We start from the raw sequence: 24,275 nt of genomic DNA, 5'->3' as shown, positions 1-24,275 counted from the left end.
TTATAGAGTGAGTGAAACAGGGTTGGAAAAATGAGGATTCCAGGGACTTGGACTTGCTTGCAGTGAGATATCAGACTATCAGTCATTTTATTCCTGCACACTGCAAGCTATATGCTGGAATGTACCTTTACTCAAGTACTGTACTTAAATACAATTTTGAGTTATTTAACCTTCCTTGAGTATACTACTATACTACAATTATTTGAAGTTACCTGGTATGGTAACTCACATTGACCAAATAATCCCTATGTTTTAATACTCATGATGCCAAAACTTTTGTGCTTTTATTCAAGGAAAAGGTTGAATACAGGTTGTGTTCAGCCACCATTCAAAGAACCATCATACAAACAAAGAAAAGCTGGGCAGCTAACAGTGACATGGGAAATCATGCAGGGATCCTGTTTCGGCACAAGTAAAACATAAGCCGCCATAACAGCCTTTTTTGTTCTCTACTCCTCTTTGGGCAGCTAACACTTGACGTGGGAAGTGAAGCAGGGATCCTGCTTTGGCACTAGGAGAAACACGTATTAAGGGATGTTTTTTTTCTTCTTTTTTTTACCTTGCCTAGCAACCATCAGACTGCTGAATAAACATTAGGCCTTGCCACCATGCACATGAAGATATGTAATTTTTTGATCAATGCTCTTTTTAAAGAGCATTTTATATATATATATATATATATATATATATATATATATATATATATATATATATATATATATACTGGCTTCAAATCTAAACCTCTATCAACGCAGTGGTCTCAGAGTTAAGGCCATTTGAAGTGTTAAACACTGTGTTATTGTGTATTCTCTCTTATTTCACCCACTGTGAGTGATGTGACAACAAAGACTCACTCACATTCAGCAGCACAGGAGTTTAGTTTTAAGCTGACATGCTAATTTGCCACTTAACAAAAACGCCAATGCATTGCAATGCATTGTAAGATCAGCAAGTTTAGCAATCTGAGAATACATGTCATGTATGTAATATTATATAATCTTCATTTCTTAATTTATAACCTCCAGGGAATTGAAAGTTTTAACAACTAATCATTTGCGGTGGGACTTGTTATTTTTCTGTAGTGAATCACATTGTGGAAAGACATCTTCTCAGATTCCACCTGCAGTCATGGCCTCATGGCACCAGATCAGGAGCTACGGAGAGCTTATTTTTCTTCCTGTGGGAGTTGTCAGGGCTGAAAGCTTTGACAACTTACGCTGTGAAGAAAAGCACAGACTCAGCAGTAAAACCAACTGCCTCGTTAGGAACAAAAGCCCTCGCCGCTGACAAGTGGTGGAAGATGCTCTGTCTTTCTCTCACCACAGGTCTTGTCGTCCCAAGGAATCAAACATTGTGTCCAAATACAGATGTTCTAACATGATATTCAAAAGAACAAACCGAAGGGAGAGGGAGCTCATATTGCCGAGTGGTTAAGGCGCCTACCACACAGGCACTCTGATGTCCCTGGTTCCATTCCTGAGTAGTGTGGACCTTTGCTGCGTGTCACTCAGTGACTCTGACTCTCTAGACACTGTGATTACCAAAATGTTTTTATATGTTTTATATATTGGGAACAGTAAAATCGTTGTGCAGACTTTTTCTTTCTTTTATTGTTGATTAACTCCAGCACCCAGCCTACATGGCTCAGGATGTGCATGCCTTTTATGGCTGTTTGGCAACTTATGTTTCCATTATATCAGTGTATTTCAATTGGGCCTTTTGACTCAGGCTTTCAGCTTTCAGGAAGAAACCAAAAATACACAGAGAATACATTTGCATATTATAACTACACCTGGGGCTCTATTATAGTTAACTCCATAGACACATCTACCTATGAAGGTAGATTCTGCTTTTCAATGGTAATGGAGTGGTTTCTTGCCATTTGCGGGTTTCTGCAAAAATATGCTCCATTCTCCATAAAAGATAGAAAGGAAAAATAGGGAAAGAACCCTGTGGAACAACGCATTTGCAGGAAATGTGCAGGAAAAGAGCAATCAATGGGTATACAATTATTGTAATCAAATTATTGTCTTAAGAAAGTGACAGAAAACAACATTTTGAAGTCAAGTCTCCATGGTGTGAGTAATCAATAGAAAAAAAGTCATTTTGGGGTGAACTACCGGTACTCCTTTAAAGGATACATATCCTTCATGTAACTTAAATGGTGTAGTATTTCAGTGTGTGACCATCCACAGTAAAGGATGTGGAATGGACAGTACACACAGGCTAATTAGTGGTTGCCAACCGGACTATAGTACTTGTTTTGCCATTGTTGGTGAATATATCATTAACAGAAATCATGCCCACTGCTCTTGCTCTGTGTGTCTTCACTCTTGGTCCGTACGGACGAAAACATCTGGCAATTTGAATGGAAACTGGCGCTACTGAGCAAGAGCAGTTTGCACCTGCATCTGAACGGAGTGGATGTGCGAATATGTCCTTTGCATTGTAAATATATCAGAAAGACTACGCAGATAGTCGACACGCATTGTTGTGGGGAAACGCCACAAGCGTCTTGAGGGATTTTGATCTTTAGAACTTGGAAAACGAAGCTCTCGCACCATAATAGTAGGTTGTTGGAACAGAAATAGGAGGTGATGTCGGTCACGGGGGCTGCCTCCAGGGGCGTCAATTGGGTATGGCAGGGGTATGCAGCTGCCATACCCTGGGTCCAGGGGGACAGAATACAAGTTACTTTAAAATATAAATCCATGAATGTCTCTTTGTCTATCTGTGCTGGTTATTATGTTGTTAAATTACATTAAAATAATTACAAATGCAAAATGTAACAAAATGGTCACTTTAACAAGGTATTATAATTATATTCTCCACACTTGTATTCTCCCCATCTTGACAGAATGGTATATTCCCAGGTTCTGCAGGTCAGCTGCACAGGTGCAATGCATTATTGTTAATTGTGGCACGTTTATTGTATTATGTCAAGTTTAGCTGCACTTGAACAACCGTTCCAGGCTGCCATATCCAGCCCAAGAAACCATAGACATTTTTGAGGAAAAAAAAATGGAATGTACTTCTTAAAATAAATGTATCATGCCTGTTGCTTGTTAAGGTATGGCAACATGACTGGTGTCTTGCACGCGCGCCTTTGCGCGTGTGCAAGACACCAGTCAGGTTGCCATACCTTAGCTTTTTCTGAACTGACGCCACTTGCTGCCTCGCTCCCTGGTCCGCTCCGAGGGGAGGACTCAGTGAACCTCGCGGCCCATTGAGTCGTTGACTTCCTGTAAACTTCACTCAACCTTGTAATGCTGGAAGCAGGAAACAATAGGTCCTATTTCAGTTGACAGGGCTGTTAGATTGGGGGGCTGCCCCCCCTTTGTCAATTGTTTTTTTCTTTTTTTGCCTCTTTTGAGTTTGCTGCTGTTTCACGGACCGAAACCTGTTTTCCCATGCCAAGGAGATGAGGTGTGTGTGTGTGTGTGTCCGTGCGTGCGTGCGTGCGTGCGTGTGTGTGTGTGTGTTTGCGAGTGAGAGAGAGAGAGAGAGAGAGAGAGAGAGAGAGAGAGAGAGAGAGAGAGAGAGAGAGAGAGTTTGGCAATTTATATCACACAACAAACTTAGCTGATCCACAAGCTGACAATGAGGCGCGGATTCGACATGCGTTAGCTTGTAAATTGGATATTGTCATAATAATGATAATAGTAAGACGCCCCAGGGCGACATGCGACCTCGTCGCGCCAATTCTTGGCCATCTGGCCAGTGATGTATATTGGACCAGTTACCCATATATGGAGACCCCTGGTACCCATATGGAGATCCATGTACTGTATATGGAGATATGCTGTGAGAGCCCAAACATGCTTACTCAGTTATTCGTTATGTGAATGTCCTATAATGTCTATGATGCATATGCCCATACATGGAGATCCCTCTGTAGAACTAGCCGTTAGTGTGGTATGTGGCCGATGTGGCCACCATATATGGGAATTCCCATATGAAGTCCTGTTAGATATGGGCTTAATATTGATGACATCAGGGAACTCCATATATGGGCATAAAAGGGATTCAGTTAGTGTGACATCACACTCTGGCTTCACACAGTGAAGCCACAGTGTGATGTCAGAGCGGCAAACCCATAGAACCACAGGTCAGGCGTTATAGACAGATATACATACCGGTACATACGGACAAGCTGTGACCGTTTCACCGTTCACATACTAAACTTGCGTCGCAATAATTATATAATAATAATACCTGGAATTTATATAGCGCTTTTCTAAGTACTCAAAGTTGCTTTACATGTGTGTTTGGGGGGCCAGGGAGAGAGGAGGAAAAAAAGACACACAGTCACATTGTTTCTGGTAGGAAATGGAGCGCTGTGTTTATGTGTGTGTGTTATCTGCAGAGTGATTGTAAACACAGTTATGGAGGCATTCAAACACAATGGTCTGCCTCACTCACTGTCCATGGACTGGTTGACTTGCAAGCATATGTGTGTGCGTGCGTGCGTGCGTGCGTGCGTGCGTGCGTGCGTGCATGTGCGTGCGTGTGCGTGCGTGTGTGCATGTGTGCATGTGCGTGCGTGTGCGTGCGTGTGTTTGTGCCTGCGTACTTGCGTGCGTGTGTACTACACTTATTACATTTGTGAGGGTCAAATGTTCCAACATTAGAGAAGCAGACTTCCAGAGAAATTATTGTATTTATGGTTTTAGAGATAGGCTTACACTTAGGAAAAGTTTCAGGTTGGTGTCAGGATGTGATGTTTAAAGGTTAGGTTTAGGGGTTAGAGTTAGGATTAGGCATATTTAGAGGTTAGGTTAGGTTTAGGGGTCAATCTTAGTTTCATAGACAGACCGAGACAGACAGACAGAGATAAATATAACTTTAATGATCCCACAGGGAAAAGTAAAAGATTGGCACAGCACGATACAGTTAAGAGATAGCTACACAATAGCTATAGGAGTACAAAATAAACAGCATCACAAAAAAAAACACCATCATGGCAGATCTATAAGCTCACAATGCTATCGTTGGTGTGTCACGCCAGCGTAAAACTCAGATTTTAGGGTTAGGGCTAAAAATGGCAACGGAAAAAAAAAAAAAACTGTGAGTGTGAGTGTCTGTGTGTGCGCGCATGCATGTGCGTGTCTGTGCGCGCGTGCGTGTGTGTCATAGCAGAGTTCCGAGGGCCAGAGAAGAGTGGAACAAGGGCTTGTTTCCTGCGAGCCGCTGTATTGTTCCTGTCAGGGTTAGAGTGCGGTTCTTGAACAAGATTCTGCAAGACAGATGGATGGTGTGACAGGCGGGCACAATGGCACCTAGCTGATTGTTCTGTGGAGGCCGCAACAGGACGGGAGTGGCATGGAAGATAACATTCATTTCATAGACAGCGAGGCGTTTGTCATAGAGCCATAATAGGCGATTAATAGGGTAATTGTGGGCCGCAGTCCCACTCGAGTCTTTCATGACATTGATGACAATACAATAAAATAAAATTAAACTCAGGGACGCATGGTTGTCACACCCACAGCGAGTTTATCGCTTATTTTTTTGGTAACATCCGTCATATCATCTCTTTTGGATGGAAATCCCACGCTGTTAACTTTTCAGGATTCAAATTCCAAAATACCTAGTTTTTCAAGATAGTAGATGTACCGGTAGCTTGAAGTCTGATGTGTTTTGGAGATATGGAAATATGGAGATGGAAGGTTTCTGCGACAGCAACAGTATGCACACCTGATCAGCTTTAGCAGTCTAGGGCAGTGGTTCTCAACCTGTGGCTCGGGACCCCCAGAGGGGTCCCCAAATAATTTTTGGGGGGTCCCCAGATGTTTAGCTAAATGTTAACATTGTTTTCTCACTCAACGGTAAACAGACCAACATAGAGTGTAAATATACACTTAATGTTGCACATTTCTAAAGTGACAATTTAAGGACTTGACCTTGTTAGTACCTCTGGCCAAACTGCCAAATATTAGAGGCAGAAATTGTGAAAATAGCAGATCTACATGCTGACAACGCGTTGCCTCGCGTTGCGAGGCATTGTGAGCATGTACCGGTATATTGGCTATTTTCACAATGGAATAGATTGAGTCAAACTAAATGTAATGCCAACTCCTACAATTCCAAGTCCTTGTGAAGGTGGTGGGGGTCTCAGGTTAAAATATATATATATAATATAACTATAGGCAACATTTGGCCAATCAGATTTGACTATATAAATTCGTAGTCTGGGACAGACCTAATGACGTTGTGTATGGGTCGTATCATTTATTTCACTCAAGGCTCCAGAACATAGAGGGATGCTTTTCAGTAAAAGTGGTGGGATTAAGGGCATGTCCGTTTGTATGTGCCTCGACGGAGTGGGGAAGTAGAGTATCTACGCGCCGGTTGTGGTGGGCCGGTCCATGCCAAGATGTCAGGGCCGACATCTATGTCCCAGTCCAGCCCTGAGGGGACAGGAGGGTCACCAAGTGCCGGGCATCGTTTTCCATTCTTCAACCACACGGACCAGTAACCGTTGTTGGATCTGAGTGAGTGATTAATCCCTTCCTGTTGAGGGACTCTCTGGCGGCTCCTAAAGCCCCTTTATAACCTGAACCTCATAGTATTTAAGTCCTTCCTGAAGAGAAGACCCAGACACAATAAGACAATCTCTTTGTGGTTTGGCAGCCTCCTTTCCGTCTCCATGGTTCACTTGTGTTCCAGCCCAACAGGATGAGTTGTTGGCGGTGTGCTATGTATCAGGGTCAGGCTAGGGGTCATCAATATGTCCATACACAGACAATGGTGTCCATGACAAATATTAGATTTTATTTTTTACACACCGTTATAATGTTCTTATTTTGATCATAAGACCCAATAAGACACTAAGGGCCCTATTATGATCCAGGTCTTATGCCTTATGCCTTATCTTCTTTGCCTTTTTTTACTATTTTTTTTTTTTTTTTTTTATATTTCAAATAGCTGATCTGCAAGTTCACAACGTGCAGATATAGATCAGCATTTGAAGTATTTAATTTTTTTTCTTCAAAATAGTGAAAAAAAGGTAAAGAAGTTAAGGCATAAGGCATAAGACCTGGATCATAATAGGGCCCTATGTCACATTAGGAGTCCAGCTAGAACAGTGGTTCTTTAATGTTTTAGTTTCAAGGACTCCCGTAACTCAGTGTACTTACAGGTCCATTTCGTACCATGTGGTTCCATGTGTATACTCTCAGAGTTACAGACCTGTTATGGTCATTCAGGGCTATCTCTTTATGTGTTTCTGGTAATATTATTGTCCGCTCATGTCGTATGTCTGAGGCAAAAATTGAATTTTGACAAAAATGTCCACCACGAGTCAGCATGGCGATGAACTCTGGTCTAGGCCTGTCAAAAATGATGACATAATCGCCTAATCACAATGATTTTGCATAATCGTTTCTCTCTCTCTCTTTACAGGAGTAGTTAGTTCACCTCCAAAATGACTTTTCTTTCCCATTGATTTTTGACTATAGTAAATGTATCCCCATTGATTCCAGCCCCATCTGTGTTCAGATGAATGTGTTCAAAAATATATGGTGGTTAAATTGTCTTCCGTAAATTATACGGGAATCACTTTTGTGGATGTTTTGCTCTAAATTATCTATTTGTATTGTAGATTGCGATTGTTTGTTTTAAAGAACCAATGTAGCAAACACTCTTATGAATAAATTAGTTGTTAAAAAAGTCAAAAAGTCTCTCTCTCTCTCTCTCTCTCTCTCTCTCTCTCTAACTCTCTCTATCTCTCTATCTCTCTCTCTCTCTCTCCAGGACTCTCCTCCCAAGCCTGACGTGGAGCAGCGGTTGCGTTCTGCGTCCAGCGTGGATGAGCTGATGAGCCTGGTGTACCCGTCCTACTGGTCGGCCCTCAAGTGCCGCTCCAAGCTCTCTGCGGCGGCGGCCGGAGGAGGAGGAGGGGGCGGAGCTCCCGCCTTCGCGGCCCGTTCGGCCTCGCCCCCCAACCCCCGGCGGGCTCCGCCCTCCGAGGGGGAGGAGCCCGCCTTCGCCGCCGCCTACCTCAACCTGGAAGTGCTGAAAAGTGAGCTTTCAACTCACGTGTGTGTTTTTGGCCACTGCTTCTCAAACCTTCAAGTTATAAACAAACTAGCAAAAAAAAGCGAACTAGAATGCAATGCTATAAAAGATAAATTACAACAACACATCAACAAAAGTGATTTCCATATCATTTACAGGAAAAAGCAAATATTTATATATACTGTATTATATATATTGATTATTTTCAGAGTGCGACACCCGAGCGCAACCAAACATTACATTACTTGTCTTTTAGTTCTATTGGATCTCTTCTCCACTAGTCCCTCACTAACATTGCAGTCTAGTTTTTATTGCATATTGTATATTTAGTCTTAGTTTTAGTCATACCCTAACCATTTCGTTTTTATTTCATTTTTGTCAGTGAAAAAAAGGTAGTTGACAAAAACATTTCGTCATAGTCTTTAGTCGACACAATTAACACTGGTGTACACTACAGTACATATCATTGTCTCACCCACCCCCCACCGCCTCTCTGTCTGTGCAGCTATAGAGTCAGAGTGGAGGAGGACTCAGTGCATGCCCAGGGAGGTGTGCGTGGACGTGGGCAGGGAGTACGGCGCGCCCACCAACGTCTTCTACAAGCCCCCCTGCGTGTCCGTGTTCAGGTGCGGGGGCTGCTGCCACTCCGAGGACAAGCAGTGCCGGAACATCTCCACCGGGTACCTCAGCAAGACCGTGAGTATTACAACCAAACATGGTGGATTATTCAGAAAGATATGCATTTTTTAAGGTTTTTAGGAAAAATATAAAACCGATCCAAAACAAAACTATATGATATTTCTTAATCATTACACCAAAAATGTTAATGCATGATTATGTAACACAAGCGGATTAAATAGTATTAAACCTTGATTTAGAAATCTAAAAACAAATAAATGAACCTTAAAATCTATTCTAAATTTAACAGGGAGCCAGCGTAGGGTGAAAAGGACTGGGGTAATGTGTTCACGTTTTTTGGTGCCGGTGAGAAGGCGTGCAGCTGAGTTCTGCACCAGCTGTGGGCGCTTAAGTGATGCCTGAACACAGAGGGTTCCTGAAGGGTTCCCAGTTCGATCCCGGGCTACCTCAGAGTTAGTGTCCAAGAGTCCCTGAGCAAGACTCTGAACCCCGAGTTGCTCCCGGTGAGAAGGTTGGTGCCTTTCATGGTTTCCTCTGCCATCGGTGTATGAATGTGTTTGTGCCTTGGATAAAGGCGCAATATAAATGCACCATTTACCCTCTCAGAGTTACATACCAGTAAGTACGGATCCAGTTGGTTCCTTTTGTACCCTGTCAGGGTTGCAGACCAGTAAGGATCCAGCTGGTTCCATGTGTACCCTGTCAGTGTACTAGTGAGGATTTGCGCTTTTTAATGCTATACTTACAGCAAAAACAGACAATCCGGTTGTAAGCTTGTACATGTTGAAAGTGGTTCATAGCAGTGTTGACTCTCATTGCTGTTGTCTGCCCTGCTCCATTCATTCCAGTTCAACACAACCTCATCGGTCACACAACACACATCGTGTCATGCGGGGGTGGAGCAGGGAAACATGGTATGACATGGGGGTCTGTTGGCGGGGGTCAACATGGGGGACCGCTGCCTTTTATGCATTTATCTGGAGACCTTGACATGGAATGTCATGTTTGATCACCTCTGCTTATAAAAACACCATGGGAGCGCACAAGCGCGCACGCACACTTGCACACTAGGACGGGTCATACCTTTTTTTGGGGGGAAATCCAAACGTGTCGGGTGTCCATTTTATGTGTTTTTGATGGAGAATTCAAATATTTTTTTGCAATAGGACAACTCTAACCTACATCAATTTGCATTTTTAAATTGCTAATTGTACCCGTCATTTGTAAGATATTAAAATCCAAATGAAATCTTAAAGGACAATTCCAGGATAAAACATATCCCCCCCACCTTAATTTGCCTTTTATCATGATTGTTCCTACCTGGTTTGGTCGATTTCTGTTATAGTCGCCCCCTCTTTAGATCTCAGGAGTCGTCCCGACCCCATCCTCACAGCGAAAAAGCGGATAAATATACACAGACAAAAGCGCTAATTTGTCCCATTCCAAAGTTACTTTTTCCTTTTTCTTTTTATAGTTCCCTGAGATCAGCTGAAGTGTGTTTATCCACCAAAAAAATTACCCGGATGAGAAACATCCATCCATCCATCTTCAACCGCTTATCCGGAATCGGGTTGCGGGGGTAACAGTTCCAACTGAGACCTCCAGATTTCCTTATCCCGAGCAACTTCCTCCACTCCCTCAGGGAGTATACCGAGGCGTTCTCAAGCCAGTCTGGAGATATAATCCCTCCATCTGGTCTTCGGTCTGCCACGGGGTCTCCTCCCAGTGGGACGCGCATCGAGGACCTTCCTAGGAAAGCGCTCGGGAGGCATCCGTACTAGATGCCCGAATCACCTAAGCTGACTCCTTTCCAAGTGTAGGAGCAGCGGTTCTACTCCAAGTCTCTCTCGGGTGACTGAACTTCTCACCCTATCTCTAAGGGAGATACCAGCCACCCGTCTGAGGAAACCCATTTCGGCCGCTTGCACCCGCGACCTTATACTTTCGGTCATGACCCACACTTCATGACCATAGGTGAGAGTAGGAACGAAGATTGCTCGGTAGACAGAGAGCTTTGCCTTCCGGCTCAACTCTTTTTTCTTCACCACAGTGCGATTTAGCGACTGCAAAACCACTCCTGCTGCTCCGATTCTCCGGCTGATCTGCTTGAGAAACAGGCTGTGTTTATTTTGAGAGAGGAAGAGTGATATAGTGATCTGATATATAGTGAATCTAATAAAAATATTTGAAAACTTCAGTTACTAGTTACTAGATTAGATTATTCTTACTAAACATAAATAAACCACTTCAACACTATACAAATGCTGTCTATTTTCAAAAGATCTTTATACATTTGAAGACATTTGGGACATTCTGCACAATGAATACTGTCCACTTTTGGTATTGAATTGCGAATTCCAGACTTTGACTTAAGTAAACAATTTGAGTACTTTTTCCACCACTGAAAACATTTGGGGGTGGGGGTATTGCGGTGGTTTTCATGTGTACAGGGGGTTGGGGGGTACGGTTAACTCAAGGTACACAGACATTTAGATTATGGCGGGTTAAGGGTTAAGGTCAGGGTTGTGGTCTGGGGAACTAAGAGGCCATCAACTAAAGTCAATAGAATGTCCTCACAAGTATATATGTCTGTGTGTGTATATAGTGTGTGTTTACACTAACACACACACACACACACACACACACACACACACGCACACGCACACGCACACACACACACACACACACACACACACACACACACACACACACACACACAGTTTGAGTGGAGATTTGCTTTTGTATGTTTGTGCATGTGTGTGTGTGTGTGTCTCACCTTGACCCTTAACCTGGTAGGTCTGAAGAGCTAGTACACTGTGTGTGTGTGTGTGTGTGTGTGTGTGTGTGTGTGTGTGTGTGTGTGTGTGTGTGTGTGTGGGTGTGTGTGTGTGTGTGTGTGTGGTTGTGTGTGTGTGTGTGTGTGTGTGTGTGTGTGTGTGTGTGTGTGTGTGTGTGTGTGTGTGTGTGTGTGTGTGTGTGTGTGTACACGTGTGTGTTCCAGGGTCAAACTGCGGTGAAGGGGAGCAGAGAGTTACTAGCATGTTAATTGGCCCGTTAACGTGTGTGTGTGTGTGTGTGTGTGTGTGTGTGTGTGTGTGTGTGTGTGTGTGTGTGTGTGTGTGCACGTTCGCACGTGTGTTCGTGCGCATGTGTGGTCTGAATGATTGATGTCATCATGTTTCTTGTCCTACTGACTGCATGACATCAGCTAATGTTCAGACCAGGGTTGCATCTAATGGAGCTGTTTTCTCAGAACTTGTATCAGCTGAAACAACAGAGAGACTGACACAATATGTCCATATATGGGCATTCTCAGATATGAGCTTCATATTGATGACATCAGAGATCTCCATATATGTTCATAAAAGAGCTACGACGGATTTCTTTTTGCATATGTGACTCGCGTCACAACAACCACACTGGTTATCATGAGACTGACACAATGTGTCCATATACGGGCTATAATATTGATGAGGGATCAAGGGATCAGGTATCTCCATAAATGGGCACAGGCGTTGTTTGCTTGTAGATCTGCTGTTTTCACTACTTTTGTGCGACGGCCTTGTATGATGAAGCAGGGCTTTTCTTTACGAAAAAAAAACATACAAATTCGAAACTTGGGGATACAAGGTTTCTGCCCGACAGTGACGATATGTAGTTGGGGGGGTCCCTGCTTCATCTTTCTCTCAGCTAAGGGATCCTTGGCTAGGAAAAAAAAGACCCCCTAATCTACTAATGTATATCTCTTCATCATATGAGAAATAACCATACATGTGCTTTCTTATCTAAGGTTATGGAACATAAAGGATGCATACATTAATTAGCATTGCTTGTAGCACAATGTGTGGTTCTGTTTTGAAATGTTTTCACTACCTAATGATGCAGGAATGCAATGCATTGCCTTTTCAACGGAAGTACCGACTAAAATAATATTTTGAAATAATTGCAGGAAATCTAATTATTATTGTTGGATCTAACTCATTTCATTGTAACTGTAAGAGCCCTCAAGCCATCGGCAACCAGTAGTGCCAGATAATAGGACTTTTAAGCTAGTAATTGTATACTGATATAACAGCATTACGCTCTAGACCAGGGGTCTTCAACGTTTTCAGGCCGGGGACCCCCAAACTGATGGGGAGATGGAGCAGGGACCCCCTACCACCTCGTAGGGTGGGGGGGTCGGGGCTACGACATATTTTTTTTATTTTAAACATGTACAAGTTACAGCGAGCAGGGTGGGCCGTACCACTACCATTTCTAAACATACTTATTAACTGAGAACCAATGTCAATAATATCAACAATCTGTCAATTGCATAGTAATCATGTATTCAAGCTATTCAAAATGGATAGAATCATGATTTATTTTTTAACATAAATGCGAAAAATGAAAAAAAATAATGAAAAAAAAAAACATTTTTTGAAATCTTTTTTTTTTTTAAGCAATAATTTCGCGGACCCCCTGCAGTACCTCCGCGGACACCCTAGGGGTCGCGGACCCCCTGTTGAAGACCCCTGCTCTAGACTCCAGAAGTGATTTTATTTTTCCTAACCCTAGAACACTAACGGTATTTGTTTTTTACACCATCACTAACGCCGGGTATATTACCCGATATATATTCCATAAAATAATACTACTCACAAAAATATATTAAAGTTACAACATTTCAACAACATTACATGGCAACTTGTGGCACTATTCTTTAATATTTTAACTCTACTACTGCCAGATTATTTATTTATTTATTGGGTCTGGTGCCATCAAAAAGCGGCTTACCTTTGCGACGTTATAGTAGATAGACAGACATTTATTTATTTATTATTATTATTATTTTTTGATTGTGCAATAGTGCACTTTGGTCTGCCAGGCAGCAGAGGGCGGCGTCATGCAAGACTTAATGTGAATTTGCCTGTTATGTGTTGCCGTACATTCAGACCAGTCACTGGCCACAGAGCCTCACAGCCAGAGAAATCAACAAGGAAGTGAATTGGTCTCCGTTGATGTTAACGCATAATGGATTTTTTACACCATCACCGCGGAAAATGTGTTTACAGTACACGGCCGCGCGACCCCTCATCAGCTTACAGTCATCAGACGAGGTAAACGAACGAGCGCCGTATTGGCGCGCCGCGACCTGAAAAATTGGGGCGAACAGGAACGTTCAAAGCAGAATAAGAGTTAACATGAACTTTTGCAAAAAATAAAAATAAAAACAGATATCATCTCCTTTTGTCCAGCCATTCCTGGGACATGTGAGAATGGTCACAGTCTGCTGCCAATTGTGGGAGAATGGGATTTTCTTTCTACCCCCTCCCTGTTGGGGGCAGGGAAACACCTTCTATGACGTCACTGAGCATCCTGAAGGTATCCCCATAAGGACACACCCACCTCAGATATCAGCAACATTATGAAAATCACATAAAAAATAAAAAATCGAACCTCTGTTCGAAGTGGAGCTGTGTGTGTGTGTGTGTGTGTGTGTGTGTGTGTGTGTGTGTGTGTGTGTGTGTGTGTGTGTGTGTGTGTGTGTGTGTGTGTCTGGCCTGGCCTGAACAACAGCGCCCTCGTGTGGTCACAAAAGGTCCTGTAGGCTACAGACACGCAGACAGACAGACCCACACACACGAGTACTTTTCCCATCGCTGAAAGTTTTATACACCACGCATGCCTGTTTAAAGAGTTTCCAGTTATCAAAGTAAAAAAAAAAGGAAAAATATATATTATTATTATCATTATTATTATTATTGTTTTAATACCGTTATGTTTCTCTTATACAGCAACTATCAAACTGGAATGCCTGAATTGACTGAGAATCAGAGATAATTGTGCAAGTACAGTAGGCTGCCGTGGACCTGATGGCTTTTCCTTCCACTTGCACATGGCTGACATTGACTAATGATGATGCACTCGGTAACATGGGCTCATTGTCTGCTTGTGCGTCATTCATTTCCTCTACCTGCAGTTAATGAGCTGGCCTGCAGTCTATGTGGCCGCGATGGCTCCCATTGTTTGCATTGCATTTCCAATCACTGCTACCTTGATGAGCTGGAAGCTGTGAGCTGATGGCTCATTGTTTAGCCATAGACTTCCTGTGGATGTGGATACAGTTAATCGAGACGCCTTCGCCGTTCGTGTGTGTGTGTGTGTGTGTGTGTGTGTGTGTGCGTGTGCGCGTGTGCGTGTGCATGTGCGTTTGTGTGCGTGCATGCGTTTGTGTGCGTTTGTGTGCGTGCGTGCGTGCGTGAGTGTGTGTGTACAGTAGATGTTCAGGGGCAGATAAGAGGAACAGGGTCAATTAGTGTATTTAGGTACACACACACACACACACACACACACACACACACACACACACACACACACACACGCTTGGTTTGCTTGTGGTAAATAGCAGCGCCTACCCAATCAAAAACACCAATGCCTAAAAACAATAAAAAAAGAGTGCAATGTTGCATAGGGCAAGCAAAGGCCACTGGGATCGGGATTCAAACCCACAACATGCTGTCAGGCATCAGAGCCTACAGTATGTGGTATGCACCTGGACCGCTAGGCCAGCAGGCGCCCCTAAGAGCACAATATTTTAATATAACATATCGTTGCTGTCTGGCAGAAACCTCTTATCTCCATCGGTACAGTATTCTAACGTTTCTGTGTTTGATCATACTACAAGCGTCACACAAAAGCGTCAACAGTAGCAGGTCTACCAGCTTGATCTGCTACTTTTGTACTTTTGAATTTGAATCCTAAAAAGTAGCAGTTTTAGACTTATGAGGTTTCCACCCAACAGAGATGATATGTTGTTTATGGTACAGAATATGTTTTGAGCATACATAATTTCAACAGACTTTGTAACAAATGTGACGTGCATACAGTAGGATAAGTATTGCTTATTAAAGGGCATTTCACTTTCAAACATATTTGTGATAATTTTCATCCAGACAGTTTTTATGATGATGATTCCGTATTTAGAGGAGAGAAATAAAATAAAAAAACTCTCTGGGGTTAAACACAAAAGCCTGGGTAGACGATAACATTACCCCAAACGTGAAATATCCCTTTAAGGAATGTCATGGAGCGTACGACGTTTTGTGAACTGTATCAACGCTGTCTCGTTAGCTCGTTTAACAGCTTTCATGTCTGAAAGATTTGCCTGCTACAGTAAAACGAGATTCAGTTTGACATTAATCACCTTTGTGGTCGTCCCGAAGGTTCAAACCCGACTCCTTTGTGTGACCTTGAGGAAGACACTAATCCACTAACTGCTCCTGACGGAGCAGTTTGGTGCCTTGCATGTTAAAAGCATACATTGTAAAGCACTCATAAAGTGGCCAGGAAGACTAGAAAAGCACTATATAAACGCTGGGTATTTAGCATTTGTGGTCGCTGGTGTCTCAACAAATAAGAGGGATTTTTTTTCTTTTTCTTTCAAGACTGCCTTTGGTTGCATGGAAACTTGGGAGCGTGAGGCTGCTTTTGCATGCAAAAAAACAAAACAAATCATATCTTCATGCAGTCATTTTCTTTTAGGAGTTAATAAAAAGCAGCTTTGTTGTCAGGACCGAGTCCCTCGTGTTTGTCAAAGCCTCACGTCTGGATTAGAGGGGTGGGGGATTTGAACGGTTAGGCCTCATTAAATGTACTCGATAGTACTTCAAGGGCAATATCACCTCTCTAAATAAAATACAAACTAAATAAAGATCTAGAAATCACACCCCCCACAACAACAAAAAAAGAGTTACAAGCTCTGCGTCTGGCAGCACCACAATAAGGCTGCGGGTTTCGCTGAGGTTTCACAACACATTCTTCTCCTCTGCTAGTTTTTGCAAAATGCTGTTTTTGGCAGTCGGCTGAAAGGCCTGGCAAGCCACCGAGGGGATTTGAATACTTAGGAGCTAATTCACGTTGTGGTAGACTAGATAATTTACTGTTTATCTGAACCGAAGTGACTCTCGTCTGAATTACGTATCTTGTTGTCTAGTTTCCATGGAAAGCTTGGTGTTAGAAACTGGATTTTCGTATTACTTCACCTTTTTTTTTCTCTCTCGTACCAAACGGAGGTCAGGTTATCGTTGCTCAAGTTTTCGGTGTTTAACTTTGTTCCCTATCTGCTGTGTTTGGCAGGACGTCGACGGCAAAGCGCTGGCCGGCGTTGACAGGTTTCGACACTTAGCAGACGATGCAAATTGCGGTAAACGGTTTTGGTTCTTGCGGTTGAACTGACTTTTAAGCGTCTTTCAATCTGTGTTTCTGTCTGTCTGGATTGTTTCGTGTGTGTGTGTGTGGGTGGGGGTGGGGGGGGGGGGGGGTGTGGGGGGAGTTGATTGGCAGGCAGTTTGTTGTCCACACATGTCTTTTGGTCAGTGTTTCTCAAACTTTTCAGGCCGAAACTAGCAAAAATAGCTGATCTACAATCTAAATCTTCTGCAAATCCCCTGAAAATCTGCTGTCTTGCCAATGGCAGGACGTGTGAAGTTTTGAAATGACACGTATGTAAGTAAGTGTTACTGTAAGTAAGCAAGAGGCTTATTGTCGGTATCAGCCAGAGAGCAGGAGTCAAGTTTATCCTCGTTTCACGCTGGCAGTGTGGTTAGTAGTTTGTTTTAAATATTCTTGGCAGTGAATGGATTGAGCAAATTGTTTGGGGACTCCCCACAAAACCATTTGGAGACCCCCCTGGGGGTCCCAACCCACAGTTTGAGAACCACTGCTATTGGTCACTGGTTGTCAAAGTGGATGACAGCGGCATGGCATGGATGAATGATGTATATTGATAGTTATTGTGCTTGGCGTGGACAGCCTTTTAATGTTGTGTTCTCCGCATGCAAGGCAATGGTGTGAAGGACAGAACAGAATTGACTCAGCACTGAAGAGCCCGAATAGAAACCAATTAGTTTCACTGACCTCCATTCAAGACTGTTTTAAATCTCTCTCTCTCTCTCTCTCTCTCTCTCTCTCTCTCTCTCTCTCTCTCTCTCTCTCTCTCTCTCTCTCTCTCTCTAATCGGGATCATTAAAACTGACCCGGTGCATTTGACCTGGCTGAGTGGTCGCCATGGTAATGGTCCCCTTCAAGGAGCCCACCCACATAAAACCCTGCAACACACACACACACACACACACACACACACACACACACACACACACACACACACACACACACACACACACACACACACACACACGCAGGCACACACGCACACACACACACTGGAGCAAGGTAGCACTGCCATGAGTCTTTGATGTGGGTTTAGCGATGTCATTTGGTCAACTAGCTAGACGGGAGGAGGGGGTGGGGGAATAAATCCTACAATTTCAGGGTAATTGACTCGGGTGACTTGTAGTTTGGCAGGGGGGGGGGGGGGGGGGGGTCATAATATCACATGATGATGGATCCAATCAGGAGAGAGAACTCATATACAGGTCAGGTAGGAATAGGATACAAGATAAACTGAAGTGAAATTGGAAGTGATGAAATGAAACGAAACGAAAAAGAGAGCAGAGCAGCATCTAAACTGGAACACTTTACTTAGGCATAGTTTTACTGAGGTTAGGGGTTAGGGTTAGGTTTAGGTTCATGCATAGTATTTTTCACCAGGTTAACATCACCAGATTCTGAATAATGGGATGTAGGAACAGATTTCGGATAGGGTTGCCCGATCCCGATCACGTGATCGGATCGGCCGCCGATATGGCCGTTTTTATAAGATCGGAGATCGGGGAAAAAAAATCGAGAAAAAAAAAATATATATATATTTTTTTTTTTTTCAAAAAAATATTTTCTGGGAGTACTGAAAGTTACAGGTAAGGTGAATGCGATATGAAATGTAAGCTTACCATAATCACAGTAATCCTTAATCATTTTCAATCATATTCAAGGGCTTTTGGAGAAATGAGACAGACAGAGCACTGCAGAGGGAAGGTGATTGTGTCAGACTCTGTGTACAGCTGGCAGCTGATGCCAATAAGTAGTAATTGGCCCCTTGCTAATGGATCAAAGGAAGGCAATTATGTCTCTCTGCACTGTCAACTAGCTCAGTGGTTCTCAACCTGTGGGTCGGGACCCCCAGGGGGGTCCTCAAATTATTTTGGGGGGGTCCCCAGATGATTAACTTAATGTGCAACATTGTTTTCTCTCTCAACAGTAAACAAATCAACATAAAGTTTAAGTGTATAGAGGGTATCTGCACATTTCGAAAGTGAAAAATTAAGGACTTTTTAATACCTCTAAAATGACAAATTAAACATTGGCCAAATTGTCAAATATTAAAGCCAGAAATTGTGAAAATAGCCGATCTACATGCTCACAACGCCTCGCGTTGCGAGGCGTTGTGAGCATGTAGATCTGCTATTTTCACAATAGAACCGTGTTATACAAAATATACTTCCTCAACTCTTCAGGGTCGGGGGTCCCCAGTTAAAATATGATTATTTTGGGGGTCACGGCCTGAAAAGGTTGAGAACCACTGAACTAGCTGCTACTGCATACTTTTAAAGCAGACTGGTTAATTGGTTCTTAACTTATTTTGTTTCAACTTTAAAAATGGCCAATGTTTTACCAGTTTTTATATAGTTTGTTGATTATTTTTGATGCTGTAATGGTCTATTTTATTTTATTTTTTTGAGGTATTAAACGGGTTTTAAAAGTCCTTAAATCGTGACTTCACTGCCAAATTTCAAAGGCCACACCAAAGGTCCGCTGCACAATGATTGAGAAACACTGCACTAGTAGGCCTATATCACTATACACTACTCATAAGCTTTGTTTTTAATTTGTTGATTCAGTGCTGCACTAAGTGATAGAATGAATAGATTTTTTTTTTCTTAATGCCTTGCCAAAAGATCGGATCGGGAAAGATCGGGATCGAATCGGAAGCAATAATATTTGATCGGTATCGGATCGGGAGCAAAAAAAACCCTGATCGGGGCATCCCTAATTTCGGACCAATGGCACCAGCTGGTAATGCACTTGGTAGATTGGTAGATCTACACCTACTGGTTGACAGTAGTGCATTTGCCCTATAACTCTGTCTGTCTGTCTGTCTGTCTGTCTGTCTGTCTGTCTGTATGTATATGTATTTATATTTTTTCCTTTTTTCCTATTTTTTTTATTAATTAATTAATTAGTCCTAATTAATTAATTAATGCATGCATCCATTCCATTTCATTTCTTTTCATTTCATTTCATTCTCCTCTCCTTTCCAATTACCCCCTCTGGCGCCCCCTAACTTTTAAATCCTGCTCAATCAAAAAAAAAAAGAAAAAAAAAAGGAAAAGACTAAAAATAAACCCGAGAAAATGGCTGAGCCATGAAGCCTCGATAGGAGCAGGCAGAACGTCCTGGCTGAGGAGAAACTAACCACCAAGCATCTCAACTTTAAACCCTGCAGGGTTGTTGCACAACCTCTCAACACCGCTATGTGTTTTCTCCGGTACTGCCAAACACAACAGCCAACAGCAAAATATTAACAGCTGCACCGTATAACTGCAGCCATCGGGACACATTATCAATATTAATATCTGGTAACGAAAAATAGGTTTCTTACTACTCACAGCTCACACAGAAGGCTAAGTACAGACATGGCATCGGACCTCTTCACACGTCTCTTCACTTTTCCTGATCTTTTCCTGAAACCTTTTTTTTTAGGGTTTTTTATTTGCCAGTTGTGAAAAGGGGCCAATTCACACCTGGCAAAGTGGCACCATTTCACACTTGGGGGCAAATCCCCCCTTGTCCATCACTGTGTAGACGTTAGTCTGCACTCTCTCTGGGCACTTTTTGACGGGCAAAGAACCGGTTCAGGTTCTTTCTCCCGCCTATGGGATGAACCAGAGGTGAGCTTTTCCACCGAGAACAGAGTTGGTTCCGAACCGTAAAAGTTGGTTTGGAACAGGAACCACAAAATCCTTGTTATTTCCAGTGAAACGTGACGACATATAGACTGAGTTTCTAGCCTTTAGCTATTGAAAAATAGCAGATATGCAAGCTCGTAGAGCTTGTAGATCTGCTATTTTTTAAAAGTCGTGAAAATGTGTGCAAATGGGGGTCCGTGGCCAAATACATGTATCATTTTGGGGGTCCTTCACATGAAAAAGTTTGAGCACCACTGATATAGAAACATAGGTTTTTCAAAAAAACTCTCATTCCTTCCCCAGTATCAGGTCTGGACTTCTGTCTATAGGCAGCGAGTATGAGAAATCAGAAAAATAAAAAACAGGGACAATCAGTGACTGTGTTTCAACTGCTGTCGCAGCGCGAGGCATTGTGAGCTTGTAGATCTGCTATTTTTGGCTAATAGCTGGGTCGTTTATGGCACTTCCGTGACCACGAGAGCAAAGGTCCGCTTCTCAATGGATTTGTCATCTAGGAGGGTTATTATTAAACATATTTGGCCGGGGTGTATTTTTTAAAATGGCGGGGAAAATCTTTGACAGCTAGGGTAATTAGCTAGTAAGTGAATGAGACTGAAAATTAACCCAGCCGTAAAACATTTTCCCCGCCATTTTAAAAAATACACCCCGGCCAAATTTGTTTAATAACCCTCCTAGATGACAAATCCCTTGAGAAACGGACCTTTGCTCTCACGGTCACGGAAGTATCGGATTCGCCCCAACTAAGTTCTCAGAATATAGACACATAGGGTTCAAGTGGTTAATACAAAAAAGGAGAAAACAACTTTCTATCAGATTTAGAGGACCCCCTGTAGTAAGATATATCACAAGATGTTTAAAACCGTTTTGCATTTGCCCTATAACTCTTTCTCTCTCCCTCTGTGTGTGTGTGTGCGTGCGTGCTTGTTGTGTGTGTGCAGTTGTTTGAGATCACGGTGCCCCTCAGCCACGGCACCAAGCCGGTGACCATCAGCGTTGCCAACCACACCCAGTGCAGCTGTCTGTCCAAGCTGGACGTCTACAAGCAGGTCCACAGCATCATCCGCAGGGCACTGCCCGAGTAAGAGCACACACGCACGCATGCACACGCACACGCACACGCACACACACACACACACACACACACACACACACACACACACACACACACACACACACACACACACACCCACGCACACACACACACACACACACACACACACACACACACACACACACACACACACACACACAAACACACACACAAACACAGACACACACTTTCTTTTTGTTACTATCCACAACTTTCCAACATCCCATCGTGCATTGCGCAGAAGTTGCATGGAGCTTCCGGCGCCGCAGCCGAGTGTGATCTACAAGCTCACAACGGTCGCATCTGCGACGCGACGTGAGCTTGTATGTCTGCTGTTAACCGGAAGTGTGGTGCAAAAGATTCTCCAGTAAATTCCCGCGGAAAGAGGTGGATATTCAAAACATTTTCTAAAAAATGCTGATCCACATGTTTGTAACTACCTGTATATGTCACAGTAGCACACATTATCAAGAAGAGCTTCTGCACTTTATTGATTTAAACTTCAAAGTCAGAGAAGGCCATAAAAATAGCAAAAATAGCTGATCTACAAGCTCAATGTCCTGCCAATCCACAGGAAATCTACTGTCTTGCCAGTGGCAGGATATGTGAAGTTTTAAAACGGCACATCTGTATGTTGTATATAGGGCAGGCTAGCCTTGCTGGGTCTGCTGCTCGCTATATGTGTTAAGAGTGTCTACTAAATGTGTCCCAGCACGGCTGACGGCTAGTCATTGAATTTTTTTTTTTTTTTTTTTTTCATTTTTTTTTTTTCATTTCATTTGAAAGCTGGGAATCATAGCTACAAAATGATATATTGACCCAACAGTTTTGAAGATATGGCTTATAGAATGATGCCATGCTGAAATACTACTTTTGAGATATTCAAGTTCTAAATACATTTCTACCCTGCAATGACCTGCATGATCTCTCACATTAATTTAAAAAAGTCTTATTTACATGCAGAGTTAAGCTCTGGCGTTATGAAATGCTTTTGTGGCTTTATCACATTTTAGTGAAAAAAAAAAAGTAATTTCAGCTGTGGTCTAAAGTAGTGGCTTCCGAAATGACTCACAAATGACTAAATTGTGAATTTTAAGTATTAACAAGAGCTATATAATGTTGGACAAACGTTGGATCCATTTTGGAGATAGTTTTGGACGTACAAGGACAAGGTTTCCACCAGACACAGCCAGCATGATGACAGCATGTGTGTGTGAAGGAAACTATAGTTTCCATTGTGGCTGGTGAACAAAACATATCATGTCTCTTTGCAGTGGTGGTAAAAGTACTTACATTTTGTACTTGTATCAATACTGCAATATAGAAATACTCTGTTACTAGTAAAAGTCTGTAATTCAAAACTTTACTTGAGTAAATGTACAAAAGTATTGGTATCAAAATGTACTTAAAGTTTTCAAATGTATAAAGATATTTGAAAATTCACGATCTTCAAGCGCACAATGCGTCGCATTGTGACGCATCGTGCGCTTGAAGATCGGCTATTTTCAAATGGTCGAAAGGTATACTGGGCGGAAGGTGTTTCATGTATGTTTTTGTAATAATAATCAATCTACAAAGTAACTAGTAACTAAAGTTTTCAAATAATTGTAGTGCAGTGAAAGTACAATATTTGCCTCTAGAAGTAAAAGTATTGGAAATTGGAAATACTCAAGAACAGATACCTCAAAATTGTTTAATACTTGATTAAATGTACTTAGTTACTTTACAGCACTGTCTCTTTGTACACGCAAACTTACTGGCTTACAGCCTTATACAAAATGTATAACGAGGTTATTCATTTAAAGCTTGTAGATATATAATGTTAGTGGTTTTGCCATCTGGAGACAGCATACAGATTGTAGTATACGGTAACATGGAGCTAGACTGGAGGTTGGAGATCGTATTTTTTGGAGTACATAATATTTATGGGGTGAAATATAGCCTAATACATTGTCACGACGGGATGGAAATCTAGCCAGATAAACCGGGGGTCCTCAACAGGGGATCCATGGCCCCTTGGGGGTACTCAGAGTTACTACGGGGGGACCCCCTGTTGAAGACCCCTGCTCTGCTAATTCAGTGATGGGCGCACCCAAAGGTGGATGGAGGAGTGCATCCGTGCGTAGCGCTCTCGAGTCTGGACTCTCTGTCATGTTTATAAATGGACAGTTCGCACAACGGGATCCATTACATTGCGATCTCGTTTAAAACGTAATCCAAGTATATGCCCCGTTCCCAGAACAGTCACGCATATCTGTTTGTGCGTATGTGTGTGTACACACGTGCGTGAGTGCGCGTGTTGAGTTGGTTGGGTGCATGGTTAGATATATTTGCTTGAGATTAATGACTCGATCGATATGGAATGTGTATTCCTATGTGCCATAGAATTCCACTATAAATCTGACAGAGAGACAGCGTGCATGAGACAGCTACTGAGAGTTGTGGTCTTCACTGTTTTTTCAGGCCAAGGACCCCTTAGATGAGAGAGAGATGAACCAGGGACCCCCCTACGTATTGGATTCATGTTAAATGTGTACCCTGATGACTTTGTGAACCTGAACTTTGGCTCTGTATTTGGTCAGCTCTTTTCTCTCTCTACACCAAACCTCTTCACCGAAAATAGCCGATCTACAAAGCTCACATTGTGTTGCAGTCAGACG

The 24,275-nt window shown here is 42.6% G+C and overlaps 1 protein-coding gene across 1 annotated transcript in view; it reads left to right on the top strand.

Annotated features, from left to right (window-relative positions):
* The window catches only part of vegfc (vascular endothelial growth factor c), a 93,139-nt gene that overhangs the window by 45,361 nt on the left and 23,503 nt on the right, over positions 1–24,275 (top strand). The window contains exons 2-4 of the mRNA XM_080721397.1: positions 7,756–8,023; positions 8,525–8,715; positions 21,464–21,603. Coding sequence (XP_080577523.1) covers positions 7,756–8,023; positions 8,525–8,715; positions 21,464–21,603 — 599 coding nt within the window. The remainder of the gene's footprint in view (positions 1–7,755; positions 8,024–8,524; positions 8,716–21,463; positions 21,604–24,275) is intronic.

This window comes from Nannobrachium achirus, assembly GCF_963921795.1.
Source record: "Nannobrachium achirus genome assembly, chromosome: 3".
Classification (NCBI taxonomy): Eukaryota; Metazoa; Chordata; class Actinopteri; order Myctophiformes; family Myctophidae; genus Nannobrachium; species Nannobrachium achirus.
Note: the sequence above shows the minus strand (reverse complement) of the source record. Positions and strands in the feature narration are given on the sequence as shown.